We start from the raw sequence: 24,433 nt of genomic DNA on the forward strand, positions 1-24,433 counted from the left end.
TGGGCAGAGCTAGTAAGAGAGGGGCAACGAAATGATGCGCGATGCATCAGCGAGGAGATGGAGATCTGGGAGGCCACTTTCGCAGTCCAGCGGGGAAAAGTTGAATGCCTTTGGAGTCAAGGTTAGGGCTGGCCGAAGAAGTTTGTGCAGAACTGAAGGATATAGAGAGGCATCGCTGAATGAACTTCAATGCCTGCATGCTCGGCTCATGCCCCTGACTCCTTGAAGAGCGAGGTAGCACATATGTGACTGCTTCACCCCTTCCGCACCCATATGACAAATCGGATTAGCAGTGACTCACGTTCTGTACCACCACGTCTGCGTTATGCTTGGTCGGGGATCGAGAAGATAAGGACTACAGGATTTTGTAGATGCGTGAGGGCATAACCTCAAGCGAAGGCGATCGGATGCCATTATTTCGATGGAGATGACCTGGAGGGTTCCTAGGCGCGCATTTTGTTGTGGATAAGAAGTTGACAACGGCCCAAGTGGCACAGTGCGGGCGGACCACGTCAAGTTCCCCAAGCGTCACCAAGGTCAACTCCCTCCTCAACAAACGTGGACGACCAATGCGCATCTGAGTCATATGAGGGCAAACTGCCAAGCTCTTTGACAACCGCCACCTTCCTTGTTTCTACCACGAGCACTGTCATCAATCCTGCCATGATGACGTCCATTCGCACGTGCGTTTCGGGGTTCGCGCAAACGAACTGCGGTGGAGTCTTGCCGTCGGAATGAAAGTATATCGCGGCCAAATCGTAAGGTGCACGGCGCGGGTCTTGATATCTTCCGTTTGCGTCTCTAGTTCCCGGTTTGACCTGCATGGGGACCGTTAACGCGGCTCGCTTCCTGCGTCCAAGTGCACCTACCCGCACGACACCCTGCGGTCGAGAATCGAAGCCGGTCCACCCCTCGACGACGTAGAAGGCTTCCGCCCGCCCCTGATCAACCCCGTTATCCCACCACAGACCGTAGGCATTTCCCAGAGCGCCTAGTGTTTGTCTGTCTCCCCACGATAACCGGAGGGAGTTTCCTTTCCCCGTCACCGTCGCCTCTGGTACAGCGCAGCCTGCCACTATCTTCTTCCAAACCGGCATTGAATCCAGGACGAGCTTCGCTACGGTCCAGTTACCGGGTTTCACTAGATCCAGGCTTGGCTCGATGTCGGATGTGCACACGGAGTACCAAGAGCCGGTGACGGGGTCTCTGCGTCTGATTGCGAGTTCGTTGAACTCGGTTCCAGACCGGATGCTGGGCTGCGCATTCAGTGAATAGAGTGGTTGGCGATCGGCGGGACCAAGATGGAATCTCTCAGCGATAGGGAAGATGTCAATCCTTGTTTGGCGGAAGAGACGCATCACGAGGACGGCGGCGACGTCTGCTGCTGTACGTCGGAACTCTTCTGCATAGTCTGGCGGTTCAGTTGTGTATCCTGGTGGGGCATCAAATGGAGGGGGCGCTGCTGCATACGTTGGTGTTACTCCTGAGGTAGATGGCGGTGCATGATCGGAGTACAGCGAAGCGGCGAGATTGAAGAAGTAACCCACATCGTGAGTACTTATCGAAGGAAGATTGCCGGGGAGGAATGTCCGTTGAATCGGTGCCTCAGTTCGAATGGGCTTGTACGGCTGTGGCGGAGCGAAGACATTCGAGTAGTCGCCAGTACGGTGCGCAGCGCCGGGAGTCAGGATCGCGACTTTCTTCTCTGCTTTTCGAACCGGCATTCTGGTGATGGAACCCAAGGGACACACGGCGGGGAGATGCCAGAGACCCTGAGTTTCAGCTGAGGTTTTGAGCCTCATCGCGTAATTTGTTTTGCGCTTAGGTCTTCCGTTGTTGGAAATTGCGTGGCGGAGGCGTCTTCCAGCCTGAGCGTCCCCCCGCATCGCGACCACGACATCATGAAAACCATGCACACGCCACATCGCCCTCTATGGAGCAGGCCTTCATCAGCCCGGCGCCTTCGATATGACGTCGCCAAACAATTCTCCTTCCATCACACAAAGCCAGCCGTGTTCGGCGTCTTCCGCCCAGGCTGAGGCCCAGAACCACCTTCATTCGCTTCGAGATGAGCATGAGTCCTTCTCACACAGACTCGCCTCTATCGATGGCTGCAGCCTTTCTGCCTTTCTGATTTTCTGGGGGGCTGGGCAATTCAACTGTGCCCTCCTCCGGAGACCGCGCGATATGAAGGTGCACTGTCGCCGTGGAATTTCGCCAGGCCAATTCACATCCTAATTGCGCGCCGCTCTTTTACCAACACTCATTTGACCAAGCGAGAGATAGACCACAATGGAGGCCAGGGAGACGAAGTTGATCGACACGAGCGGTCGCAATGGCATGCCAGCCCCGGAGTTCATGGGAAATCGCCCCCAGGAAGGTATGCAGCCTTACAGCCTGGCCGAAGATCTGCTATAGCTTACGGTTCGTAGCTCCTGTGGGTATGTGTGGGGCACATGGAAGATCCGCCGGGACGCCCACTGCAGGAGCACCCGGTTCGGACATTCGCCTTCGAGTGGCATACGCCTCAGCGGAGCCCGGCGTGGTGCAAGTCGTCGGTGAGGGTCCACATACCGGCCAGACATGGAAGGTAGCAAGAGATGAGAACATACTCTTGAAAGCAAGCGGCGGCAGTGGTGGAACGGGCGGGAGGGGCGAAGACGGCCAGGCAGGTGGGCGTGGACGAGATGGTAGAGACGCGACGAGATACCGCAATGGAGAGGACGGTCAGGATGGTGCGCCTGGCGGAAAGTGAGTGCCTCGATCTTGGACCCAAGATCTGTCTAACCTTCCAAATAGTGGAGGATATGGCTCGAATGGAGCAGATGGAGCGGCTGGCGGTAACATATTCGTCACCGTCCACGAAGAGGATACCGACATGCTGCTTCCGTTGCAGTATGATGTTCACGGTGGAGCCGGCGGTCTTAGCGGACAGCATGGAGAGCCCGGCGACGGCGGCATTGGCGGACGCGGGGGAGCACCGCATGCTTGGTGCGTTCATGCGAGATTACGGACGCGACTTGCTAATCATTGAGCAGGACGGAATCGCACAGCAACTACGTCGCGGCCAAAACTCGCCCCGGTGGATCGAACGGACGAAACGGCGCACCAGGCATGAGACCGTCGCCGTTCTTATCCGGAGGAAAAGCGTAAGTGCATGCAGCCTTAAGATGGGCGGGATGGCCGCTAACCGCGAATCTCTCCAGCGGGCCTAATGGCAGTGTCCAGATCAAGGTCATCCGCGGAGACCTATCGGAAGCAACCTACCCCGACGTGTACCGCCTGCAAATTACCAAATTCGACATTATAGACGAGAACGAGGACGGCATCAACGAACCAGGCGAGCATCTCCACGTGCATAACATTCGGGTGCGGAATGTCGGCGGGATGCCTTCGCCAGAGCTGAGGTCCATCCACGTCCTCATCCAAGGCACGCAATTCCTGGACCCGGTCGTCACCGAGCCCATCGAACTGCCGCGCTCCATACAACCGGGCCAGGAAGTCGAGGTACCGGGCGTGCTCCGCGCATTCATCAGGAACGAATGGGCGGAGAAGCCCCTCGGGCTAATGCTGAAAGCGAAGGAGTTTGTCCGGCTGGTGGCTTATTTCAACGAACGCCTGAATCGGCCCATCCCCAACTTCTGTGGACAAACTCCCATCTTCATTGAATACCCGCTAGTCCTAGACGCGCCCACGTATCTGGACTGTGTGGCCAAAGGCGACAAAGTGCGTTTCAAGTGGGTGCTGCACAACAATTCGACGAAGGCCTACGGCATCGAAGGTATCTTGCGTCGTGCTGCGGCTACGAAGCTGTCGGATCCAAACCGCTTCTTCAACCTGGCGTATGCGACGGCAGATAAGCCCGGTGAGGCGACCGACGAGTTGTCCGAGATCGAGCCCCAGTCCAAGGTGACGATCGACCAAGACTTCTGGGTGGACAAGAACACGATGGAGTACAGCGAGGGCAACCTCTCTCTAGAGCTCATGCTCTCAGATCCGAAGACAGGCGCCTTGAGGTCGGTGCAGAAACACGCCATGCACATGCAGATCTCAGGCACGTACACGCTTAGCCCCACGCCAAGCTTCCTCCTCGTCGTCAACTCCAAGACGCCCAACTACGCCATCCACCAGATCATTTACCTGGTTCGGCAGCGGCTGCATACGTCACTGGATATCTTCAATCTTAGTCTAACGGGGTCATACGAAAGCCCGGTTACGCAGCACAATGTACTCCAGTCGTACAACGGAAAGAGCATCATCCTGTTCGGCAACCGCTTCCCGTACTTTAGCAACGGCGACCGCAACCCATGGGACTTGCTTGACCCGTGGGAGACCGGCCTGTTGATGAAAGGGGGTACAAACATCCTGTTCGTCGCGGTAGGCGACCTTCACGGATTAAAGCAATGGGCTGAGAAATCGACATTCCCTGCATATGCCTTCACTCCCACGTCGCAGTCAATCAACGGCCAGAATGCTAAGGCGTTCGTCGCGGCGCTGAAGAAGACGGATGCCAAAACGCTCACGAGCGAGATGACAGTTCATCGCTTCCCGGTGAAAAAGTCACTGTTCAAGAACATCCCGTCGTCGGTCGACTCTGGTGCGAAAAAGGCAGCGAAGCGAATGAACAAATCCATGCCGTTGAGGCGTTTCATGGCTTGTCCTGATGCGTCGTTTGCCGATCCTGCTGGAAAGGCTGGCAGTGTCGTCGTGTGCGAGGGAGTTCCCAAGACCGCGAACATGATGGCTTCGGTCGATGCTTTTTCCATGGGTCCCGCGGGTTCCCATCTTATCCCAGACCACTATGCGTTCCTGGTCGTGGCCTGCATTCCGTTCACTCTCCGGGTGCGCATGTTCTGGAATCTTGTCGGTGGGACCATTGGCGCTGCCGCGCCGACCCAGGCTGTGTATGCCGGCCTAGAGGGGTTCTGTACCGAACCCGGAACGGTGGACAAGAAGGTAAGGCCCCATCGCCCGCCAAAGAGCACTGCTAGTCACTAACCCAGCGCCAGATTCTCGAAGCCGTCAGCCTCTCGATCCAACTCAACCTCACCGCCGAGATCTACCGCTTCACCTCCGCCCGGCCGCGATTCCGCGACCCGCTAAAAGGCCCCGAGCAGCTGCACCAGCTCCCGCTCATCACGCAATTCTTCGCCGCCGCTCCAAAAGTCCAAATGGTTTCCGAGACCGCCACAGCCCAGTTCCTCGTCTCCGCGCTCGGCGCCGTGCACGCGCTCTCCAACGCGCTCTCCGCATGGCAGGGCATGAAAGGCGCGTTTGCATTCCTCGGGAACCGAAAGGGGAGGTTGACGCCGCAGCTCAACGCCTACATCCTCGACAGCATCAGCGCGACATGCGGCACGGGCGTCGCCGGCCCGGTAAAAGACCACGTGCTGCAGCGGTCGAAGCAGGTGAAAGCGGGGATCAAGGCGGTAGGAGGGAAGAAGAACTTTGACGGCTTCGGACGCGCTGAGTTGGCTGCTTTCGCGGGCACCGCGTTTAACTACATGGACTTGACGGAGGTGTGTGCGGGGAGTGTGGCGCTGAAACAAGCGCAGGTCGATGGGATGGTGAGGACGCATCAGATGGAGAGGAAGAACACGACGGATTGGGAGACGGTGGCTAAGAATATGTTGAGGGAGATGGTGAACCCGGTAGAGGAGGAGTAGCAGCAGTAGGTTTTCACCGCCGATGCAGGTCGCCCCTTTTTTTTGGTTGGGCTTGTATGAATACTCATTAGGATGCAGTGGTTCAATTCCAATGTTAATCGTTAATCAAGGATTACTACTCGGGTAGTACCTCCTAGACATGCGTTCGTGCTACTCATGACATCTAGTCGACCCAGACGCCCTGCCCAAGGTCATCCAAGCCCAGATCAATACGGCCAAAGCTCTTCAGCTTCGGCGCCGCGGCCGCCTCACTCTGCACATTCAGCATCTCGACATCGATCAAGAAATCATCAGCCTCGACCTGCACCGTGCCCTGCGCGCCCGCCGGCACCGTACCCTGATCCAAACCCAGGAAAGCCACCATGCCCATCGGCGAGTTCGACACGGCGATGACGTCGCTGCCCTTGAACGGAGCGGGGGAGAGCTGGCCCCAGCCGATGCCCCCGAGTCCCTGCCAGGCTGCGCGTACGACGGAGGAGATGACAGCGCCGGTGGCGGGGTCGAGGCTGAAGACGGTGATGATGGCTTGGTCGCCGGACTGGGAGAGGGTCCAGAGGAAGGAGTTGGAGGAGGAGATTGTGAGGGAGGAAGTGGTGTACAGCGAGGCATCGATGGAGCTAGGGAGGAGCTTGTAGCGCGCGAGTGCGGCGGTCGCGGCGTCAGCGTTGTCGGCGGCAGCGTCCACCAGCGGCACGGTAACAAGCTCGTTGGTGTCCTTGGTCACGATGTAGAACATGTTGCCCGTTGGGTGGGCGATGATCTGCTCTGCGTTGGTGACGTTGGCCAGCGTGTCGGTGTGGTTCAGGCTCTCGAGGTTCGGGTCCTCGGCGATGTAGAAGTTGAAAATGGAGGTCATGGCCGAGGAGGAGGAGCGTGAGTCCAGGGCGTGCAGCTGGCGGCCGTTCGGGCTCCATGCGAGGGAGCGGATGTCGCCGGCGAACTCCTTGGAGCGCAGGGTATGGAAACCGGTGACGGAGGTGGAGAAGAGCGTGCTGCAGACGCCCGTGGAGGCGGCGCCGAAGATCTGGGAAGGATTGTGGGAGGCGGGGCTGAGGTGGAGGGAGGTGAATTTTGTGGTATTGCCTGCGAGATGTGAGCTACTGATGGCCATGGGTGGGATATTGTGGAGACAAACATGAAGCTGGGATTTCTGCTGAGCCCTCGTTCTTCAGCGAGTAGTCCTCCTGAACGGCATATCTCGTAAGTTTTCCCGACGTCGGATCGCTTGCGAAAAGAAATTTCTTTGAGTTCTGCGGGACCCGTCAGTGCTTGGTATCGTCTCCTGAGTTTAGAGTTACGAACATCCAGGGCAAGGGAAGGCGAAGCTCCAGCAGCGGGAATGATTCCCATCTCATAGATAGTCCGGGCCGCATCATCAAACTCCAGTGCATGCACGTAAGCACCGCCGGTCAGCCCAACATAAAGGTGGTGCTTCTGCGCGGATGCGCAACCCGCCAGGAGAATAAAACCAAGAAGGCCAAGCATGATGGAAGACGACTGGGAGCTCGGCACGACAGTGAAGAGAAGGCGTCGAAGAGGGAAATATACTCCACGAGGCGAGGCGTCAAGAGCAGAAAAGCTAAGATCTATAGCAGATCATTCCTAATGCCCGACCCGAGCGCCCGTACTGTGGGGTGCAGGTGATGTGCAGGGGTAAGCAGATCTGCCGGCTCCCAATATGGCAGAACACCAGTCGGCGAATAGAACCAACCCCTGTAAAGTAGACCCTTTGAGAACACTCAACGCTCTCTATGGTGGCTTCGGCACTTCGACACTCACTCTGGGCGTGTGCGGGGGATCGTCAAGTGGTGCGACGGGCTCCACAGCCTCGAAGTCTTCGGGTCCCGCGCGCAATGTGCAGCTAAGGCATGGGAAGGGTAGATGCGGATCCTCCGCGATCTTGTGTGCGTTTGGTCGCTTGATTGGGTCAGTGTCAATCATTTGCATCGTCCAGTCGCGGACTGCCTGCAGCTCCTGCTCGTGGAGGGTAAGTGCCGCAAGCCATGCCCGCACATCGTCGACACTGGAATGGTAAGGCCGGAGAGCAGTTCCCATTCGTCCACGAGCCTCCAGGAGCGAGTCCCAATGCGGTGTTGCATCCCTGTCTGGGCACTGATCACTCTCAGGCTTTGATGTGTCCAAGATTGTGGCCAGCATCTCCGCGTACACGCAACCTAGCGAGAAGATATCCGCGGACAATCCTCTTGGCTCCTGCAGCACCACTTCCCGGGCGGCATAAGTCCGTGTGAAAGATGTAGGCGTTTCGGTCTCGGATTCCTCAACGGACTCATAGGAGCGGGAGATGCCAAAGTCGGTGAAGTAAACCTTGTATGGAATTGAATCGTTGACAGCTGAATTTCTGATATCACGGACGAGAAGGTTTTGCGGCTTGATATCCATGTGCTTGAGGGGGAATGAGTGCATAAAGTCCAGAACTTTGGCGACGCAGGTGAAGAACTTGCGCAGCGACGCGCATCGGTCTACGGCGTCGAGCGCCCCTGGAGACGTCCTCAGGAACTGATCTAAACTCCATTCGGCGCACGGGTAGGTGAGGATTGCAAGGTCGGCTCCCGTTACGTAGGTTCCGACAAGACGCACAATGTGTGAATGCTGAATGCGGTACAGGTGTTGAACTTCGCGTAGGGCGTCTTCACGCTTGAGCCCGGACCACTTGGTGCAGTGCATGATCTTCCTCACCAACCGTATGCGCTTGCATCGAACGCTCTCTACAACAGCATTCCGCGTCTGTCCAAGGAGCTTCTCCACTTGTAGCGGAATGGCATCATGCTCCTTCGGAGTAAACTCGGCGTGCTGGCCTCGACCAGACCAGTCGGTCTCTAACGTGGGCGGGGGAATGAGGCCGCGGATGTTTAGCATCTCTTGATAGCTGCTGCGTACCATAGGATCTTCATTTGAGGACGACGCAGTGTCAAGGGAAACGAAGCTCTCCACGCTAGACTGCGCGCTGATACGAGGTGCCTTAACGGAGACTCGGGTTCTAGCAGTGATGAAAGACGGATGCTCCGAGAGTGCCGATCTATCGCTAGCTTTGCCGAGTGACGCGGCCTCGTCGAACAGCTTCTTTGCCAAGCTCAGACGCTCCTGGATCTTCGGTTCGTTGAGCTCCGCGACGTCAAGCGAGACCCGTTTCTCCGAATCGAGAACCGACTTGGTAGAGGCATTTTGGGATCTTAAACCCTGGGTGTAGAAGTCGAGTAGGGATTCGAGAGTCTGTGAGGATTGGACGCTATCTGCATCGGATGTGTCTCCGCCAGCGTCCTCCAAGGTCCCACGCTCTTCCTCAGTCTCCTCCCGAATGGCAGATAGAGCTCTGGTTACCGTTGGCAATAAGGTATTAAGAGCAGGCTCTAGCTCGACCGCTATTTCTGGCGTTGGCAGTGCAACATCGATATCCGGGTTTGTAAGAATGTTCGCGTTCGGAATCTCGGGAAGCCAAATATGAGGCTGCAGGACGACTCTGCGCAGTCTATCGGTGTAGGCCCTAGGGACTCTAGAAGGATCGGCATCTCCGAAAAGCTCATCCTTCTCTTCGCGTCGTCCTACGCTCCGCTGCCTTTTGGGTGGAGCTGCGGCCCCGATACTCAATGCGCGCCGTAAGAATCTCCCAGGTAGACCGTAGATCTTCGACTTTGGTCCCGAGTCTTCCTTGGCCTTAAATGGAGCTAAGATAGCCGCGTCCTTGGGCGATAATTTGACATTCAGATAATGGAGTATGCCAAGGTCGGTTCGGGATTTCGGGCTCCAAAATGTCGGAAGCGACGCGACCGAATTCTCGTTCCGATAATTCCTGAGGGGTGTTCGCTCGTTGAGTTCATTTGTAACATCTGCGAGTAGGACTTCGAGGTCGTATTGATGGAGCGACGAAATGTATTTTCGCGTAAGGGCCAAGAAGCCATAATTAAATCCAAAGTGATTTCGCGACTCGTCCTCAGTGCTAATGAAGCCAGTCGAGTCGAAAAGCACCCAAAGGACGTCCTTGGTCAGATACCCGAGCTGCGCGATACCAAGATTGGCCAGGTAGTCCACGCGTGCAGCGTCGGAGCGAACTTGAAGCCGCCCATTACCTGACTGACGAAAGTAGGAGTTGAGGTAGGCGGTAAGGGATAGAGCCAGGTTCCTCCAGGCTATGCGATCGGATCCGTTTTCGCAGAAGACTCGATAGGCCTCGTATGCCTCCTGGAGGTTGTGCCGGTCACGGCGGGGAAGCGGGATCTCACCGGACGCTGGAGGGGATCGCTGCTCTTCGGTGTCCACGAGGGGCATCTCGACTCCTCAGGTACCATTGTGCAAAGCCAATGGGAGAGGAGCCTTTAGGTTGAGAAAAGATTGGACGGAGTGATGAGGAAAGGCTGAAGTATTAGGTGGGATGGCCGCGAGCGGTCCGCTCCCGCATAGGCTTATGGCTCAGGCCGAGAAACGGTTGAACCAATCAGCGACATTCATCATCGCTTCCTTCGGGGCTGTGCATGCAGGACGATCACAACGGGAAGGACGAGGGTTCTCGTAGCTTTCGCGATAAGGTGCAAAGTCGCCGCGAGGAGTGAGGACATTGAGCAGGCAATCTGTCGATTCTATTGTCCTCAAGATGCGTTTTCTCCTGAACCGGGAAAGTCTCGTTTGAGTAGCAAAGCAGTCCTTTCGTCGCTGTCTTCAGATCAGAGGCAGGGGTCTCGCAAGCGTGGGTTTCAAAGTACGAGGCGTTCCCCCGGCTAATCGCTAACCTACCCCGCTCTCTGTAGGAGCGTGCATAATCACAGCAAAGACGCCGCAAAGACGCAGAAGAAAGACACGTAGGGTGGGCGGTCAGCTGAGGAGGGTTCGTGGTCGTCGATAGAGAGGGAAAGGAGGCGGGTCCGGTCCGTAGGAGCCGCGGATGAAGGAGACGTCGTCCTTGAAGTCTCGATCGGCCCAGAAGCGTGACCGCACCCCGGCGTGCGAGAACCTCGGCATATCTGGAACAGCACAGTCGCTAAGTTCGTTATCGTAGACTACCACGTCCGGGCAAGATGGCTGTGGATGAGTTTTGATGTTCGGTGCGACGTTTTCCACCGCAGCGACAGCCAAGGAAAAGCGATGAATCATCGCTAGCGCACGCTAGCTCCCGCCTGAATCATCGCGTCGGGAAACACAAACCCCACTCCAAGACAGAGCTCACGCTTCCGCCCAGACCCGCACAAGTAGTCACCGCCCAAGATAGCGTCGCAGGCGCGCTCGAGTTCTCGACTCTATAGCGGCGGGTGTGGCTTTTCTGGGGAAGCGTCTACTGTCTCGCGTCCCCGCATCCCGGAAAAGCGATCCCAGGGGCACGGTTCGCACGTGGCTGCAGACTCCCGGCATGTTTAAGAGCTGGGGATCCGCGGGCTGGCATGATTCCTGTTCTACCTGCAGCTCATCCCCACCCCCCTCTCGTCGATAGAGTCCCAACAATCCGCAGGAGCGCGGCAAGATGGCTGAGAAGACACATCCCTACGGGGAACACGTCGACACGGTATCGGATCCTTCCCAGGATGCAGAGAAGCACTTCAAGCCGGAGGATGCAGCCGTTGGCGCAAACCTCGAGCTGGACGAAGACGCCCTCCCACCAGGCTACTTCCGCTCCAAGTTCTTCATCGGCACCATGGCGGGCATCGGCCTAGGGCTCATGGCTGGCGTCGCAGCATACGGCTATGCGGCGCCCATCCTCGGTCTTATCAACGAGGATATCGGCCCTGTAAGTGCTGTCATGTGATATCCCAAAACGCCGCTGACGGACGCGACAGGACCCAAACATCGTCTGGGTAGCCCTCTCATACACGCTAACCTCCGCCGTCACCCTCACCATCATTGGCCGCGTATCCGATATCTTCGGCCGCCGCTGGATATTCGTCGGCGGCGCCGCCCTCGGAGTCATCGGAAGCATCGTATGCGCGACTGCAAAGAACGTCAACACGCTGATCGGCGGAACGACCATCATGGGCATCGCGGCCGCTACCCAGCTTTCCTACTTCTACGTCATGGGAGAGCTGGTGCCCATGAAGTATCGGCTTGCCGGAAACGCGTTTTGCTATCTCTTCTGCTTCCCCGGATCCGGTGTCGCGCCGCTCATCTCGAACGCGTTTATCCAGTACCAGCCCAAGACCGGCTGGCGAGGCTGCTACTATCTGCTCATCGGCATAAACCTTGCTTCGTTCCTGTGCTGGTTCTTCTTCTACCATCCTCCGACGTTCCGGATGAAGCATGGGCAGAACGCATCAGTTATTGAGTACATCAAGAAGTTTGACTATGTTGGTACGACGCTGTACACTGGCGGTCTTCTCATCTTGCTGATGGGTCTGAGCTGGGGTGGGACTGTCTATCCCTGGTCGTCGTCGTACGTCATTGCCACCATCGTCGTAGGGTTTGTGGCCTTGGTCGCCTTCGTCCTTTGGGAGTGCTTTGTCGATCTCAAAGAGCCGCTCGTCCCGATGCGCATATTCAGCAATTACTCCTGGAATGCCTCGGTCATACTCACCGGTCTCGGAGCCTCGGTATACTACGCCTTCGCCATCGTCTGGCCCTCAATGGTCGCCGTATTGTACTCTGACCGCAGCGTCATGGCCAGTGCCGGCTTATCCTCGTTTGTCGGACTCTTCATCGTATGCGGGCAAGTTGTGGGCGGCTTCTCGGGAAAGAAGATCGGTTACTTGAAGTGGCAGTGCGTGATCAATATCGTGCTAGGAGCTATCTGCTTTGGCTCCATGGCAACGTGCGGCGTAGGAACCGCGACAAGAGCTTCGGTGCTTGTAGCATTTGGCGTCTTCTTCATCGGATGGACCGAGGGCGCGGCCATCACGATTGTCACCCTAGCTGCGAAAGATCAGTATGCACTGGGAACTTCAGCCGGCATTGCAGGCTCGATTCGCTTTCTCATCTCGTCCATCGCAGCGACCGTCTACTCGGTCATCTTATCGAACCGGCTCGCAACCACGATCGCAGCACAGGTGCCACCAGCGCTCATCGGAGCAGGACTCCCGGCCTCCTCGGTAGCAGCCTTCATCTCCGCTTTTTCGGTCGGAGCGTCCGCCTTCGAAGCCATACCTGGCATCACGCCGGAGGTCCTAGCAGCCGGGACCGCTGCGTATCAGCATGCAAACGCAGACGCGTATCGCACGGTCTTCCTTTCGAATATTGCGTTTTCGGGCGTGGCGATTATCTGCAGTTTGCTTCTACCGAACGTCGACCATCTCCTTACGGGGCAAGTAGCTACGACGCTTCACAAGGGCCGTGATGAGGACCATATTGCCGGCGAGTGAGGGGGCTCGGGTACAAACGCTGGTGATGTGTTTATCTGCTCTTCCATGAGCTGGGGTTACCTTAATCAGTAGTAGCGTCCATCCTATACATTGTGCGCTTTCACTCACCGCTTCCTCACGTGTTACGAGGCGCCCTCCTTGGTTAGGTATCTGCCCGCAAACACGTGTCTCCCATTCAACTTCCAGTCTCTTTCCCCGCAATCTCCGCTACTCTTCTCCACACAAGACCCTTAGCCCCTCCATTCCTAACCCGTCCCCCGTTCCCACTCCACAAACCTGACCATCTCTTCCTGCGACCACCGCGCACAGCGACACGCCATGAAGCCCACGAAGCTCCTCTTCCTCGGCCTCGCAGCCCTCACCGCCGGCACTCCCTCCGTGCCCGCGCCCGAGATCTTCACCTACCCCAACGAGCTCTCCGCCGGCCCCGTCAACGCGCAATTCCACGTCACGCCGGACACCGCCTATCTCCCTCTCGACCACCCGCGCGTCAGCCCGCGCCCGAACCAGACCAGCTTCGACTGGTGGTGGTTCAGCGCGTACAACCCAGCCAACCTCAACGAGTCGCTCGTCGTCAAGTTCTACCTCGCGACGAACGCGAGCTTCCCGCTGCGCGCGACCACGACCGACGCCGTCAGCGTGGATGTGTTCGTGGGCTTTGCGGACGGCAGCGCGGCGCCGGTCATGATCGAGGCGAAGCCGGCGGACTTCACGCCGAAGGGGCAGGCGGTGGTCAATGTCGAGCCGAGGCCGGCGGGGGGTCGCGTGGCGGGGGATTGGCAGACGACGGGGCTGACGTTCCGGGAGGTGGATGATGGGTTTGAGGTTAGGGTGGATGCGGGTTGGATGGGGTTGACGGGCAGTATGAAGTTGAAGACGGTGAGCTCGAGCCCTCATCTCCTAGTACCGCCGCGTACCCTCATGATACTCATGGGCGGAAGACCTGATCTTGAGCTTTACTAACGCCCCCAGCTCGCCCCTCCACGCCTCCCCTGCACGGCCTCGACCCACCAACCCAACGCCCCCCTCTCCATGCTCCCGCACGTCGGCTGGATCAACACCGTCCCGGACGCCAGCGCCAGCGTCTCGCTCGCGCTCAACACGCGCAGCACCAACAAGCAGCTCAACTTCAGCAGCGGGATCGGGTACCACGACCAGAAATGGGGCGACGCGCCGTTCCACTCCTCCGTGCGCTCGTGGTACTGGGGCACCGCGCGCTTCGGCCCGTACTCGCTCGTCTATCTGCAGTCCACGTCCCACAGCGACACCACGTACAGCTCCGTGCACCTCGCGCGCGACGGGCGGGAAGTGTTCACCAAGTGCCAGGAGGATAGCAGGGCGCCGGAGGGGGACTGCGACGCGCTGCAGGTGCTGAGTAATGAGGAGCGGACGACGCTGAGGATCGCGATGGGCGATTGTAGCGATTTGCTCGTGAGCATTGAGAAGACGAGGGAGCTGGTTGAGTATGGGTCGGTGGGGCGGTGGACGGGGGTGTTGGAGGCGATTGTCGCCGAGGAGGTGAAGTTTGAGGGCACGGCGATGATGCAGGAGTTTCATTTTTGAGGGGATTAAGGGGGCTGTGATGACTGAGGTGAGGAGATGGGAGTGGTTTCTTGGGTATCGTGCCGGTGGCCGGAGGTCATGGCAATGTGTCTTGGTGCAAAGGTCTGGATAGCACTTCTCTTCTCTAGGAAATCGGTCTGAAGGTCAGGCTTCGGCATGAAGTCCCAAGCTCGAGGCGGTCTTAGGGGCTGCGGCGCGGGAGTGTTGGTATCCCGTGCGTCCCCTTTGACGTCCACCTCCACCTTTACTTACCGTTTTCTCAAAAGCCAGCTCTCCCTCATAAAAGCCTTATATAAGACACCACCACCTCCCATCCATCAGCCTTGCTTCTCCCCCAAACCGTCTTCTACTAGCCGCCCCTCTGAAGTCCTCGAGGCCGTCTTCCAAAGTTCCTCCTCCTTCGTTCGAAGCCCCAAGCTCCTTCGCGACACCATTTCCAAGTTCAGCCTCTCTCTGAACCCACAATGCCTTTGCATTTCCTCATCCTCATCCTCTCCCTAACCCTCCTCAGCCTCACCACAGCGATGCCCACCTCCCTACCCTCGCTCCTAATCAACTCCACCGCCTCCGTCTCCGTCTCTCCCCGCGCCCCTTTTTCGGCCCCTGCACGCTCCACAGCAAAGTCCACGAGCACTGCAACAGCCCCACCCACCACAACTAAACTCACCCACCTCCTCACTACACACATCTCCGACTCACACGGCCTTGCCTTCAACGCTGTGAGCGAGGGGGGCGTCTGGCAGCCGCTCAGCCCCGCGAACATGCAGACCACAGCGCAGATATTAGACATTAACGGGGCGAACCTAGGCATCTCGTGGGACGCGCCCGAGAACGGGGGGTTCGACGCGTGCACTGCGAGTACGGCGAGGCGCGCGCTGGGACGACTGGCAGCGCGGCGCGTGTGGCAAGGCGGATTGGACGCTGGGGGATTGCGAGAATAGGGAGGTGTTTAGGGTGAGTTGTGGGCGGGCTGGAGATGTTCGGCTTGGCTGACTGGCTGACTAGCTGGTGTAGACGCGCAGGCCGTCGAGGAAGGTGCTGACTGCTTCGCGCGCTGCTCGAGGAACGGGGCTTTCTTGTGGCATGAAATGGGTGCTTGGTTAGAAATGGGGCTGTCTGAATTAGTGGTACTCGACGGTCCATGTAAACGAAGGGACTTACATAGACGGTCGGGAAACTAACAGGCGCAGGTTCGAAGACATCAGACTGGAGATTCAAGGCATTACTTTATTGCTCCCGTGGCTGACACTACATATCCAACGAGACTCCGAGCTGAAGAAAAGGAAAGTGAACCTGTCCCATGATGCAAACCAGCGTCCATCCCACCCCAAACACGTCATAATATACATAATCCAACGCCGACATTTCGAAAAGTCACATCACCTTGCAATTTTGGAACTAAGTGGGCTTTTGGGCGGCGTATCCGGCATCGTGACGGACTTCCTTGGTGAGCTCGCCGGGGTAGTATTCGCATCGTATTCGTACCACACGCCCTTGATCCGTCGATTGAGCTTGCGCGGCGGCGGAGAGATTCGGTTTGCGATAGCGCCGAACGGTGGCCCGTTCGAAGGAGGATTGCTTGCCGTTTCGGAGCCCGCCAAGCTCATGTGGCTCATCGTATCATTAACTCTCCCCACGGTATTGCTCAGGCTCTCAATTGCGCGCATCATACCCTCGCACGTCTTTGCCAGTTGTGTTTGCCCGCCCGCCAGGTTCTGTATCTGTTCGGCGTTCGATTGCAGGACGGTTTTCACCTGTTCCTGGTTTGTGAAAGACGAGTTGGAGAGGGCGATGTAGTGAGAGGCATTCTGGTCGATGATGGATTGGAGTTTGGCTTGGCCGTCGGCGAGGGCGTTGATCTGTGTCGAGTTGGATTCGTTGATGTCCTGCATGCGCTGCAGGCCTTCCGACTGGGCGACGGAGAGGGCGCGGATCTGGTTTGTGTTCTCGGTAATCATGGCATTCATCTTATCCAGCGTCTCGCTCAGCGTAGCCATATCGAAAGTCCCCTTCTCCTCTGTTGGCGCCAGGGCAGGAGGAGCGGTAATGGGGTGCCCCCTGTAGTCCTGCAGCGGTATCACGCCAGACGAGCTGCCGTCGCTCGGTGTATAGAACCACTTGTTCCGCAAGTCGTAGAACTTGGGGTTGTCCTGTATCTGCTCCTGCATGTCGTCGCCTTTGAGGATGAACAGCTGCGGGCCGACGCGTGTGGATTCGGGGTATTCGCGCCGGACGAGGGCCCACCATTGCTCGCAGATGGCGGCCGAGGCGAAGGTCAGGATGTAGGGCGGCGAATGCGCGTAGTCGCTCTGGCATCGTTGATCAGCGCCGGCTTCTACGATGGCACGAAAGAAGGGGAGGAGTGGTCCAGGCGTGTATACCTTTTGTGCATACGCATAGAACAGGTTATCGCTCCACCCGTCGCCGTTCCTTCCCAGCGCCCGTAGCTGAGGCGTATTCGGTGTGCTCCTTGGGCTCTCGCTCGCCATAATCAGGCCCGCCGCCAGCGAAATACTCGGTTTCTTGCGCGGGCGCTCGTGCTCGGGCAGCGGAGTCGACGCGTCGAGCAGGGCGGAGAAGTCGGGCATGCTCTTGGGACGCGACATGGCTAGCTGCTGAAGCCGTCACGGAGGACTGTGGGAGAAGGAGCGACTCCAAAAATCGCAAGAAATAATGGCTGCGCCGGTCAAGTGGAGTATAGGCAACTTGAAATAGCACGCGGCGTGGCACAACGTCGACTGGTCAGGACCCTAGTCGATGACCTCACAACATGCCGGGGCTGCGCTCCAACTTGGCCGTCAGGAGTATTGCTACGAAGAGGCAGGTGGCATTGGATGTACGAGTCTGAATAAAGACCGCTTAAAAGCAGTGTTTAGGGGCGGGGAATTCGACGCCAATTGAGCGGATAGGGGACGGCCAAGGTCATACGGTGCCTGTTTCACTAGCTCCGATTGCTGGGATCGCGCCGTGCATGAAGCCGTGCGACTGTTGTTTCTGGGGACGCATTATTGTCGTGAGGGTTTGCAGACCGACTGGACGCGACGATTTGCGAATCCGGTGCTGGAGTTGTTTGAGATGGAAGTGTGGAGTTGCAAAGAGTGTGTTGTTGAGCGATGACGTAGGCGCACGTGCCAGCGCTCCCTTTTCGTGTTAGTCTTGCGTCCAACTTTCGTGCAAACTTCGGAGTCGACCCTATCTCTTCCTTACAACAATTGTGATGATGAATCCCTCCAAACAGCCGTATACCTCACCTTGCGCGGCGTCTTCCATTGCCGATATGGTGGGAACAGCCTCTCCCTGTCAGCCCTGAGTGCATATTCTTGCCCGAACCGCAGCTTTTCTCATTTAATCATGGTCCCCTCTAACTATTTTTAAACTTATCCCTCCTCTCCTCTTCTATCCGCTCATACCTTGCTCCTACAGCGTTCTTCTGTCCACCTAACCGCGGCGACACGGTTCATCATGGAGAGTGATACGCTCCCGGGCGCAGTTCCGCGTCTTGCCCAGTGGCTCAAACTACAGTTCCGAACTTACTTCCTCATTACACTGCCGGTTTTCGTCTTAGTAGCAACATTCGCCTTCTTCGACGGCACTCTCAAGCGGCTGCAGAATCGAAACTTCTTTTCTCGCAAATGGAGACAAGACCACTGGACGATCTGCCCTGGAACGCACTGGAGAACGCCGATCTCGCCATTGTCATGCTGGTCTTCGTCTGTATGCCTCCCACTTCATTTGTGCTGCATCCCGACAGCGGCCCCAAGCCTCTGAAGGTGGTATCCTTTTACATCGCCCTCCTTCTCACCCTCACACTTCGCTTCCTGCAAGTCCTCTCTGGTGTGTACAACTACCCCGACGCGGGCTCGGACCTTTACTTCTGGCGATCTTACTCCCCCTTCAAGCCAACAATCTTGGCGATTCTTGTCAATGCGCGCTTCTGGTCGTGGAGCTGTGTCGGCATGTACGAGGACCCTGCAGTCAATCTCGTAATTGCAATACCTCCGGACGCCTTCCCGCCCTGCCCAATATAGTGACATCCCGCAGCAGACCCCTATGGAAGGTACGATTGGAAGCAGAGAACTAGAAGATGCGCTTCACCAACACCACGGGTCGCCGGTTCCTTCCTCGCGCGACATCTATATTCGGCTCGCATATGTCGAAGTCATCGATAGCACTTTGAACGTCCTACGGCTCCGATTTTTCTGCGAGCTTGGCCCTTACTGCGTGCGGGGCAGCAGTTCCGAGGGCTTGACAATCTTCTTAGCGATCTACAGTTGTGTCTATACTTAAAGACGGATACAGTTAAACCGATGCTTTGAACCGGACATAGAGGCAGGTGAATTTCGAATATGCAGGTGGCGATACAATTCAGAAGGAGCAGCTCGAGAAAGGTCAAAGAGGAGAAGCCGGTTACGCGGTCGAAGCAAGTCGGCGGTACTATCCAACTTGTCGTTCAATCTTCATCGAGGACTTGGTCACTTCTTCATTGAGTTCAGCTTGACGCGTTATTCTACGTATTAGTCATCCTGGAGCACCCCAGGGTCCTATCCACTGGCACCATTCTACCGAGACGTTGATGTTGCACCTCATCATCAAGCTCGGCGGTGCGCCGTCCTTGCAGGCTGCGTCACCTGCGCTCTACAATCCGACGTGAAGGTTTCAGGGCCGTCTCTAACAGCTGTCAAACTCTCGGTGACCGCCACTTCTATCTAGTTTTCACCACAGGTTGGCACAATACCGTCAAAACCACCTTCACTTCAACTTGAAAGGCGCCGTGAAGAAGACTCCTCCCTGCTCACCGCTCAGCATGGTGACGGCTCGCTTGGCACAATTCTACCTTCGCTTCGACACCTCCTCAGTATATAAATCCCCCGTCCCCTCGCCCCGCAACCTTCTCCACCGAAGAACGGTGCTAACACGAGAGTGCAGTTAGTAGGTTCGACGTCTCGGTCTCCGCCTTCCGACTTCGAAGCAGCGCATCCACAGCCATTCAGACGCCAAGAACATCCATCGGCATGGCGTGAGGATCCCTTCTTCCCACCTCGATTAGACTTTGACGATTATAAACAGTCCCACGCGCCCCGCTACCGCGTCTCGTCCTCGTAACGGCGCAGTCCCAGCTACGGGAGCCCCCAACGGCCTCCCGGCTCCACCGCCTATCCGCCCTACCCCGAACAAACCGAACGCTGCTCCCGGCGCCAGCCTCTTCCAGAACTTAGCCCCGACTGCCACCCCGAACCAGCCCGGGTTCTCCTCCACCGTCCGGACCCGCTCCCTCGACCGTAACCAACGTTTCGGGCGCGTTAGGAAGCGGACGTCCCCCAAGAAGACGCGCTCTCAGATTCGCGTCGATGTCGTAAAGGTTAAGAAGTCTGCTAAACAGCAAGAGCAGATCCAGGAGGTCAAGGAGAAGGCGTTCAAGTTCATGGACCTGCCGCCCGGTCAGTATTGCCATCTTCCCCGATCCATTCTCGCTACGTCCGTCCGGGCTTGCTTGTGGTTTACATCAAGATTAACACTAACACCTCCATAGAACTTCGCAACATGGTCTACGAGGAAACTCTCGCAGATACTATGGAGCAGGCTATGCTCGTCTACCGTCCGCGCATCGCGACCCTTCGCTCTCGCACCCGCCAGGCTCGCGGCCGCCCTCTCCCGGCTGAGCAGCTCGACATCAAGACCTCCGGGCGCGAGCTCCGCGCCGCCGCCGAGCGCGAGAGCAGCCGCCCCTACTGCGGCCTCACCCAGGTCAGCCGCCAGGTCCGCCATGAATACCTCACCTGGTACTTGGAGCGCCAGGAGGTCTGTCTCGATCTCGCCGATATCGTCAAGTACGCGTCCGTCTTCTACGACCGCGCCCAGCTCGACCCCGATACCGCCGCGCTGGATGATGCACCCTGGAAGGGCTATCTGACCATTGCCATCAGCGACACCGTCAAGCCGATTGAGCGGGGTGGCCTCGAGCTCTGGCCGTTGCTGGACCTCTTCGCGAACTCAGAAAACATCAGGGCGGCCTTTGGCCGCTACCTCAGGGGTAGCATAACTGCTCCCGACGATGGCGAGGGCAAGGACTTGTGCGTGCCCTTTCCCCTCTAACCCCCATCCACCCCCCGCTGCTAACGCAACGCACCAGATACCGCCTCCTCGGCGGCCGCATCCTCCCCGACGCCTCCTGCGGCCCCATAAACACGGACTGGCGCACCATCCTGCGCGAGCGCCAGCTCGGCTCCGTCCAGGTCCACCGCGCGCCGCCGCTCCGTCCCGACCCCGTGTACGCGCTCCCTGCCGGCCATCGCCAGCCCTTCACCCCGGCGCTCCGCTTGCGCCAGCGCCCGTACATCGAGATCCTATTCAAGCGCCGCTACGCTGAGCCCTGGATGCTGCGCCCGGACCCGCGCATGCTGCGGCACTGGCTGGAGGACCACGGGTTCGACGCCATGTACCACTTCGAGGTCAGGGTTGGGGTGTGCGGGCTGCATGGTGATGGGTGCTAGGCATATCGCATCGTATTGCCTTGACGCTGTAGTGGTTGGGACTTCTAGCGACGCTAGCGCGGCTTTCATTAGAGTTTTGACGACGTTAAGGCTTGTTCGATCAAGATTCTCGATGGTGCTTTCAACGACGACGACGGCTTTCGGCACAAGTTGCCACGAGTGGGTGGATGATGGAAAATGGCGGCGACTATTCTCTCTGGGATCTTTCTTTCCTTCCTTGAGGGATAGGTGGCTCAAGTATCCCTCTCTCTATCGTCCTCCTATCGGAGGAAGGGTCGATAGGACCTTGACGCACATCTGGGTAGTATATCAAAAGTGTTGCGTATATCGAAAAGCTGCTCTCTTCACTACTCTCGTCCGCATAGTGATCTGTGAGGCGCACTGAAGGACTTATGTACGGTAGTGCAATACTTGGAAACTGGGGAGTTCCAGGCATTTTGCGAAAACCACAGTTAGACCATCATATCAACTATTCGCAAGCATTTCCGCACTCCATCCACACATTATTGATCCCCACAATTCCACTTTCCCAAACCAATCCCTTGGGGTTACCACAGCCCTCGGCATCCGTTGACTCCCCACCCTCACTCCGTCCTCTCCTTCTCCTCACTCCCCTGGCTCGCCACCTCGCCCTCACTCCCCGCCACCCTAGCCTCCTCGTCCCTCCGCTTATCCTGCTCGATATCCGGCGCAGGCGCGAACGTGGACTTAGCGCGGATCTTCTTGCCGAAGAGGTAGAAGGCGATGGGCATGGGGATGCAGATGAAGGCGACGCAGCCGAGTAACTCCTTGTGTCAGCATGATCGCATAAAAGGAAGCAGTGTAAAAGCGCAGAAAAGGGAAAGCGGGAGAGACGTACTGTAGACGCCCATTGGATGCCCATGCCGTCGAACATGTACGTGGCGAAGAGCGGGAAAACGCCGCCGAAAAGAGAGCGCATGAAGGTGTTTGCTGCGATGGCGGAGGCGGCGAACATGAGGTACGCGTCGACGATGTAGTTTAGCAGCGAGAGGAAGATGGAGAAGATGCCGAAGCCGGTGAAGAGGCCTGAGAGCACGGGGACGATCCAGTGCACGCGCCCTGTATAGCCCGTCCAGCCAAACCAGAAGAGACCGGCTACACGGAGAGATTAGTCGCACGTTCGCTGAGATGTAGTGGCTGGGCACAGAAAGGCACCTACCGGAGAATAACACCCCGCCTACCATCGCGATCGGCAGCCGCCATTCGGGAACCGGAATGTTGTTATTCGCCTCCAGCTTCCTCACGTAGCGCGGGTTATCGAAGAAGATGACCACGAAAGCGATCAGCTCACCCATAATCATACCGAAATACGCTAGGCCGGATACGCCCGCGTTCCAGCCATATTGGCCTTCGAAGACGAGGGCGTAGGCCGTGAGGAAGAGGTAGAGAAGACCGTCTGGAAAGAGCGTTAGCTAACGGAAACAGTCATGAAGATGAAGAACGAGCCACATACAGATAAACGACATGTAAATCGTGATGAGCAAAATGATCGGCTCCGTGAAAAGCATGCGCATAGGCCGGCTCACGTTCCGAATAATCAGCTCTTGAAAGTCGACCTCGATCTCTTCCTGCTTGGCGTGGATGCCCCAATTCTTCGTGCGTCTCCTGAGTTCCGCAGCCTTGCTCACAAGCACGACCGGCGGATAAGTTTCCTCGAGGAACAGCAAGAGCAGCACGAAGGACGTCCAGCCCATGATCGACGAAATGTACTCCGTCCAGCGCCATCCGAGGTAGCTTATTGTTATGAAGCCGCCTATGAAGGGCGCGAGCAAAGGTCCCATGAAGACAGTGGCAGAGAAGACGGCGACGGCCAAGCCACGCAGCTTGTTGTTAAACATATCCGCGAAGACGGCGGCGACGACCGCAAGTGGACATGAACCGAAGAGACCGGCGAAGAAGCGACATATGAGAACAGTCTGGAGATCCTTTCCCACCGCGACCGCGACGCTGAAAACGGAGAAGCCAAAGGCGGAGACGATGAGAGGCGGTTTCCGACCATACAATTCGGAGTAGGGAGCCCAGAGCTGTCCAACTATTAGTTATTCGTCCCAGCTCGCAAACCCTTACAATCATATGTTGCAAGAAACCGGAGATATTCAGAAGATGAGAGAGGGCGACCTTACTAGCGGGCCAAACGCATATCCAAAAACGAAGAAACTCGTGCCTAGCGTAGCCACCTCCGCCGCGACCCCAAACTCCTGCGCCACGGGCCGAGTGGCGCTACTAAAGATACTGCTCCCCATCGTCGCACTTATCGCATCAAAGGCAAGGATCGCCCCTATGCCCAACTTCTTCTTCATCGGCCAATTCTGTGCATGCAGAGGGTCATCTGCGCTGTCGTACTCAACAACGTACTCTTCTCGTTCAGGAAGATCTGGCGGATACGGCTTCCCGGCGCCCATCGGTGGGAGCGGCCTTTGCGTTTTGCGCCGACTGAGGGTTTGGGTCAAGCGGGACTGGATGGCTCTCTCACCGACTGTCTGCGCATGTTGGGAGCGGTGTGTCTCAATGCGGCTGATGGCCTCGGGATTACGTTCTGTGGGATGCCGATATAGAGACCCTGTCGTAGAAGCAGTGCGCCCTCTGTTCGTTCGCGGTGCTGTAGTCTGTGTCCGTATCTCTTGCAGTTGTGGTGAGTGTGGCCGTAAGTCGGTAGACGTAGAGGAACCGGATGACGAGGATGAACTGGTCTGTCGCGAAAGCGGCGCTTCGGCTTCTTTGCGTTGCGATGTGGTCTCTTCTTCTACTTGTGGGTTGGATTGGGTTCGAATTCGCTCTTCATAGCTCGGATCATGGCTGTGCCTTTCCTGATACTGGCGGTGAAATTGCTCTGCTGTATCCCATTGTGAATATCTCCGGGGGTCTGCATCGGCTTCGTTTCGTAAAATGTCATAGTCTTCTTCCTCCATAGCGGCCGCGTGGTTCAACGCTGCTATCGAAGAACAATGGTGGTGTGGAACACAACGGGTCCTCTAGCAGAAGCTTGCCGTCCGCCCAAACAGCCGGGTTAGCAACTAGCGAAAGCACGAAATCCGAAAACCAATTCCCAGCGGCGATCACACCCCAGGTATCAACAATTAGAGGCTGATCGGCTTTGAGGAAAAGTCGGAGTCGAACGAGCGGAGCGAGGGGCGCGACGACTATGGCAGGATAATGACGGCACCAATGCCCTGGGTTGAGTAAGCCAGGAACCGTCGGCCGAGAATAACGGGCATCGATGTCGTCTCCAGCGCGCATGATTGGAGAACGGCGGCTTATTAGTTCCGTCCGAAAAGACGCCGTCCTTTCTGGTGGCGGTCGAAGTCGGCTACCTAGGTACGTCATCGATGGTGGGGTTGAGGAACGCTAATGCGATGTGTAAGCAGCGATGCGTGAATAAGCAGCGACAACTTTTAAGGGA

At 57.3% G+C, this 24,433-nt stretch overlaps 11 protein-coding genes across 11 annotated transcripts; 6 read left to right on the forward strand and 5 right to left on the reverse strand.

The window, feature by feature from the left end:
* Positions 1-279: 279 nt before the first annotated feature.
* On the reverse strand, positions 280-2,306 carry BU26DRAFT_286957 (uncharacterized protein). Its single transcript, XM_033821579.1, has 2 exons — positions 870-2,306; positions 280-818 (listed from the first exon to the last, which is right to left on the reverse strand). Exons 1-2 carry the CDS (start codon positions 1,923-1,925, stop codon positions 513-515), a joined length of 1,362 nt encoding a protein of 453 aa, XP_033684648.1. The 5' UTR covers positions 1,926-2,306; the 3' UTR covers positions 280-512.
* Positions 2,307-3,207: 901 nt separating this feature from the next.
* BU26DRAFT_425931 (uncharacterized protein) lies at positions 3,208-4,998 on the forward strand (the record flags this gene model as incomplete). The annotated part of the gene is made up of 1 exon (XM_033823648.1): positions 3,208-4,998. A coding segment is annotated over one exon (1,791 nt), but the record flags the coding sequence as incomplete, so codon positions are not given.
* A 749-nt stretch (positions 4,999-5,747) lies between these two features.
* BU26DRAFT_286977 (uncharacterized protein) lies at positions 5,748-7,283 on the reverse strand. The gene is made up of 3 exons (XM_033821580.1): positions 6,969-7,283; positions 6,802-6,916; positions 5,748-6,749 (listed from the first exon to the last, which is right to left on the reverse strand). The coding sequence occupies exons 1-3, from the start codon at positions 7,149-7,151 to the stop codon at positions 5,830-5,832; spliced, it is 1,218 nt and encodes a 405-aa protein (XP_033684650.1). The 5' UTR covers positions 7,152-7,283; the 3' UTR covers positions 5,748-5,829.
* BU26DRAFT_286952 (kinase-like protein) lies at positions 7,123-10,220 on the reverse strand. Its single transcript, XM_033821578.1, has one exon. It carries the CDS (start codon positions 9,948-9,950, stop codon positions 7,416-7,418), a length of 2,535 nt encoding a protein of 844 aa, XP_033684651.1. The 5' UTR covers positions 9,951-10,220; the 3' UTR covers positions 7,123-7,415.
* A 652-nt stretch (positions 10,221-10,872) lies between these two features.
* On the forward strand, positions 10,873-13,087 carry BU26DRAFT_454922 (MFS general substrate transporter). The gene is made up of 2 exons (XM_033824874.1): positions 10,873-11,397; positions 11,447-13,087. The coding sequence occupies exons 1-2, from the start codon at positions 11,134-11,136 to the stop codon at positions 12,956-12,958; spliced, it is 1,776 nt and encodes a 591-aa protein (XP_033684652.1). The 5' UTR covers positions 10,873-11,133; the 3' UTR covers positions 12,959-13,087.
* On the forward strand, positions 13,077-14,810 carry BU26DRAFT_603994 (uncharacterized protein). Its single transcript, XM_033835484.1, has 2 exons — positions 13,077-13,837; positions 13,931-14,810. The coding sequence occupies exons 1-2, from the start codon at positions 13,277-13,279 to the stop codon at positions 14,519-14,521; spliced, it is 1,152 nt and encodes a 383-aa protein (XP_033684653.1). The 5' UTR covers positions 13,077-13,276; the 3' UTR covers positions 14,522-14,810.
* A 175-nt stretch (positions 14,811-14,985) lies between these two features.
* BU26DRAFT_504110 (uncharacterized protein) lies at positions 14,986-15,462 on the forward strand (the record flags this gene model as incomplete). Its single annotated transcript, XM_033826745.1, has 1 exon — positions 14,986-15,462. One exon carries the CDS (start codon positions 14,986-14,988, stop codon positions 15,460-15,462), a length of 477 nt encoding a protein of 158 aa, XP_033684654.1.
* Positions 15,463-15,729: 267 nt separating this feature from the next.
* On the reverse strand, positions 15,730-17,582 carry BU26DRAFT_454925 (uncharacterized protein). The gene is made up of 2 exons (XM_033824875.1): positions 16,903-17,582; positions 15,730-16,830 (listed from the first exon to the last, which is right to left on the reverse strand). The coding sequence occupies exons 1-2, from the start codon at positions 17,125-17,127 to the stop codon at positions 15,901-15,903; spliced, it is 1,155 nt and encodes a 384-aa protein (XP_033684655.1). The 5' UTR covers positions 17,128-17,582; the 3' UTR covers positions 15,730-15,900.
* Positions 17,583-17,744: 162 nt separating this feature from the next.
* On the forward strand, positions 17,745-18,900 carry BU26DRAFT_518233 (uncharacterized protein). Its single transcript, XM_033828764.1, has one exon. The coding sequence runs from the start codon at positions 18,154-18,156 to the stop codon at positions 18,547-18,549; it is 396 nt and encodes a 131-aa protein (XP_033684656.1). The 5' UTR covers positions 17,745-18,153; the 3' UTR covers positions 18,550-18,900.
* A 633-nt stretch (positions 18,901-19,533) lies between these two features.
* On the forward strand, positions 19,534-21,012 carry BU26DRAFT_550038 (uncharacterized protein; the record flags this gene model as incomplete). Its single annotated transcript, XM_033832032.1, has 4 exons — positions 19,534-19,538; positions 19,589-19,959; positions 20,052-20,592; positions 20,652-21,012. 4 exons carry the CDS (start codon positions 19,534-19,536, stop codon positions 21,010-21,012), a joined length of 1,278 nt encoding a protein of 425 aa, XP_033684657.1.
* Positions 21,013-21,326: 314 nt separating this feature from the next.
* On the reverse strand, positions 21,327-24,398 carry BU26DRAFT_518234 (MFS general substrate transporter). The gene is made up of 5 exons (XM_033828765.1): positions 23,157-24,398; positions 22,487-23,057; positions 22,193-22,429; positions 21,872-22,128; positions 21,327-21,797 (listed from the first exon to the last, which is right to left on the reverse strand). The coding sequence occupies exons 1-5, from the start codon at positions 23,940-23,942 to the stop codon at positions 21,597-21,599; spliced, it is 2,052 nt and encodes a 683-aa protein (XP_033684658.1). The 5' UTR covers positions 23,943-24,398; the 3' UTR covers positions 21,327-21,596.
* Between the last annotated feature and the right edge of the window lie 35 nt (positions 24,399-24,433).

The sequence above is a fragment of the Trematosphaeria pertusa genome, assembly GCF_010094035.1.
Source record: "Trematosphaeria pertusa strain CBS 122368 unplaced genomic scaffold BU26scaffold_6, whole genome shotgun sequence".
NCBI classification, from domain to species: domain Eukaryota; kingdom Fungi; phylum Ascomycota; class Dothideomycetes; order Pleosporales; family Trematosphaeriaceae; genus Trematosphaeria; species Trematosphaeria pertusa.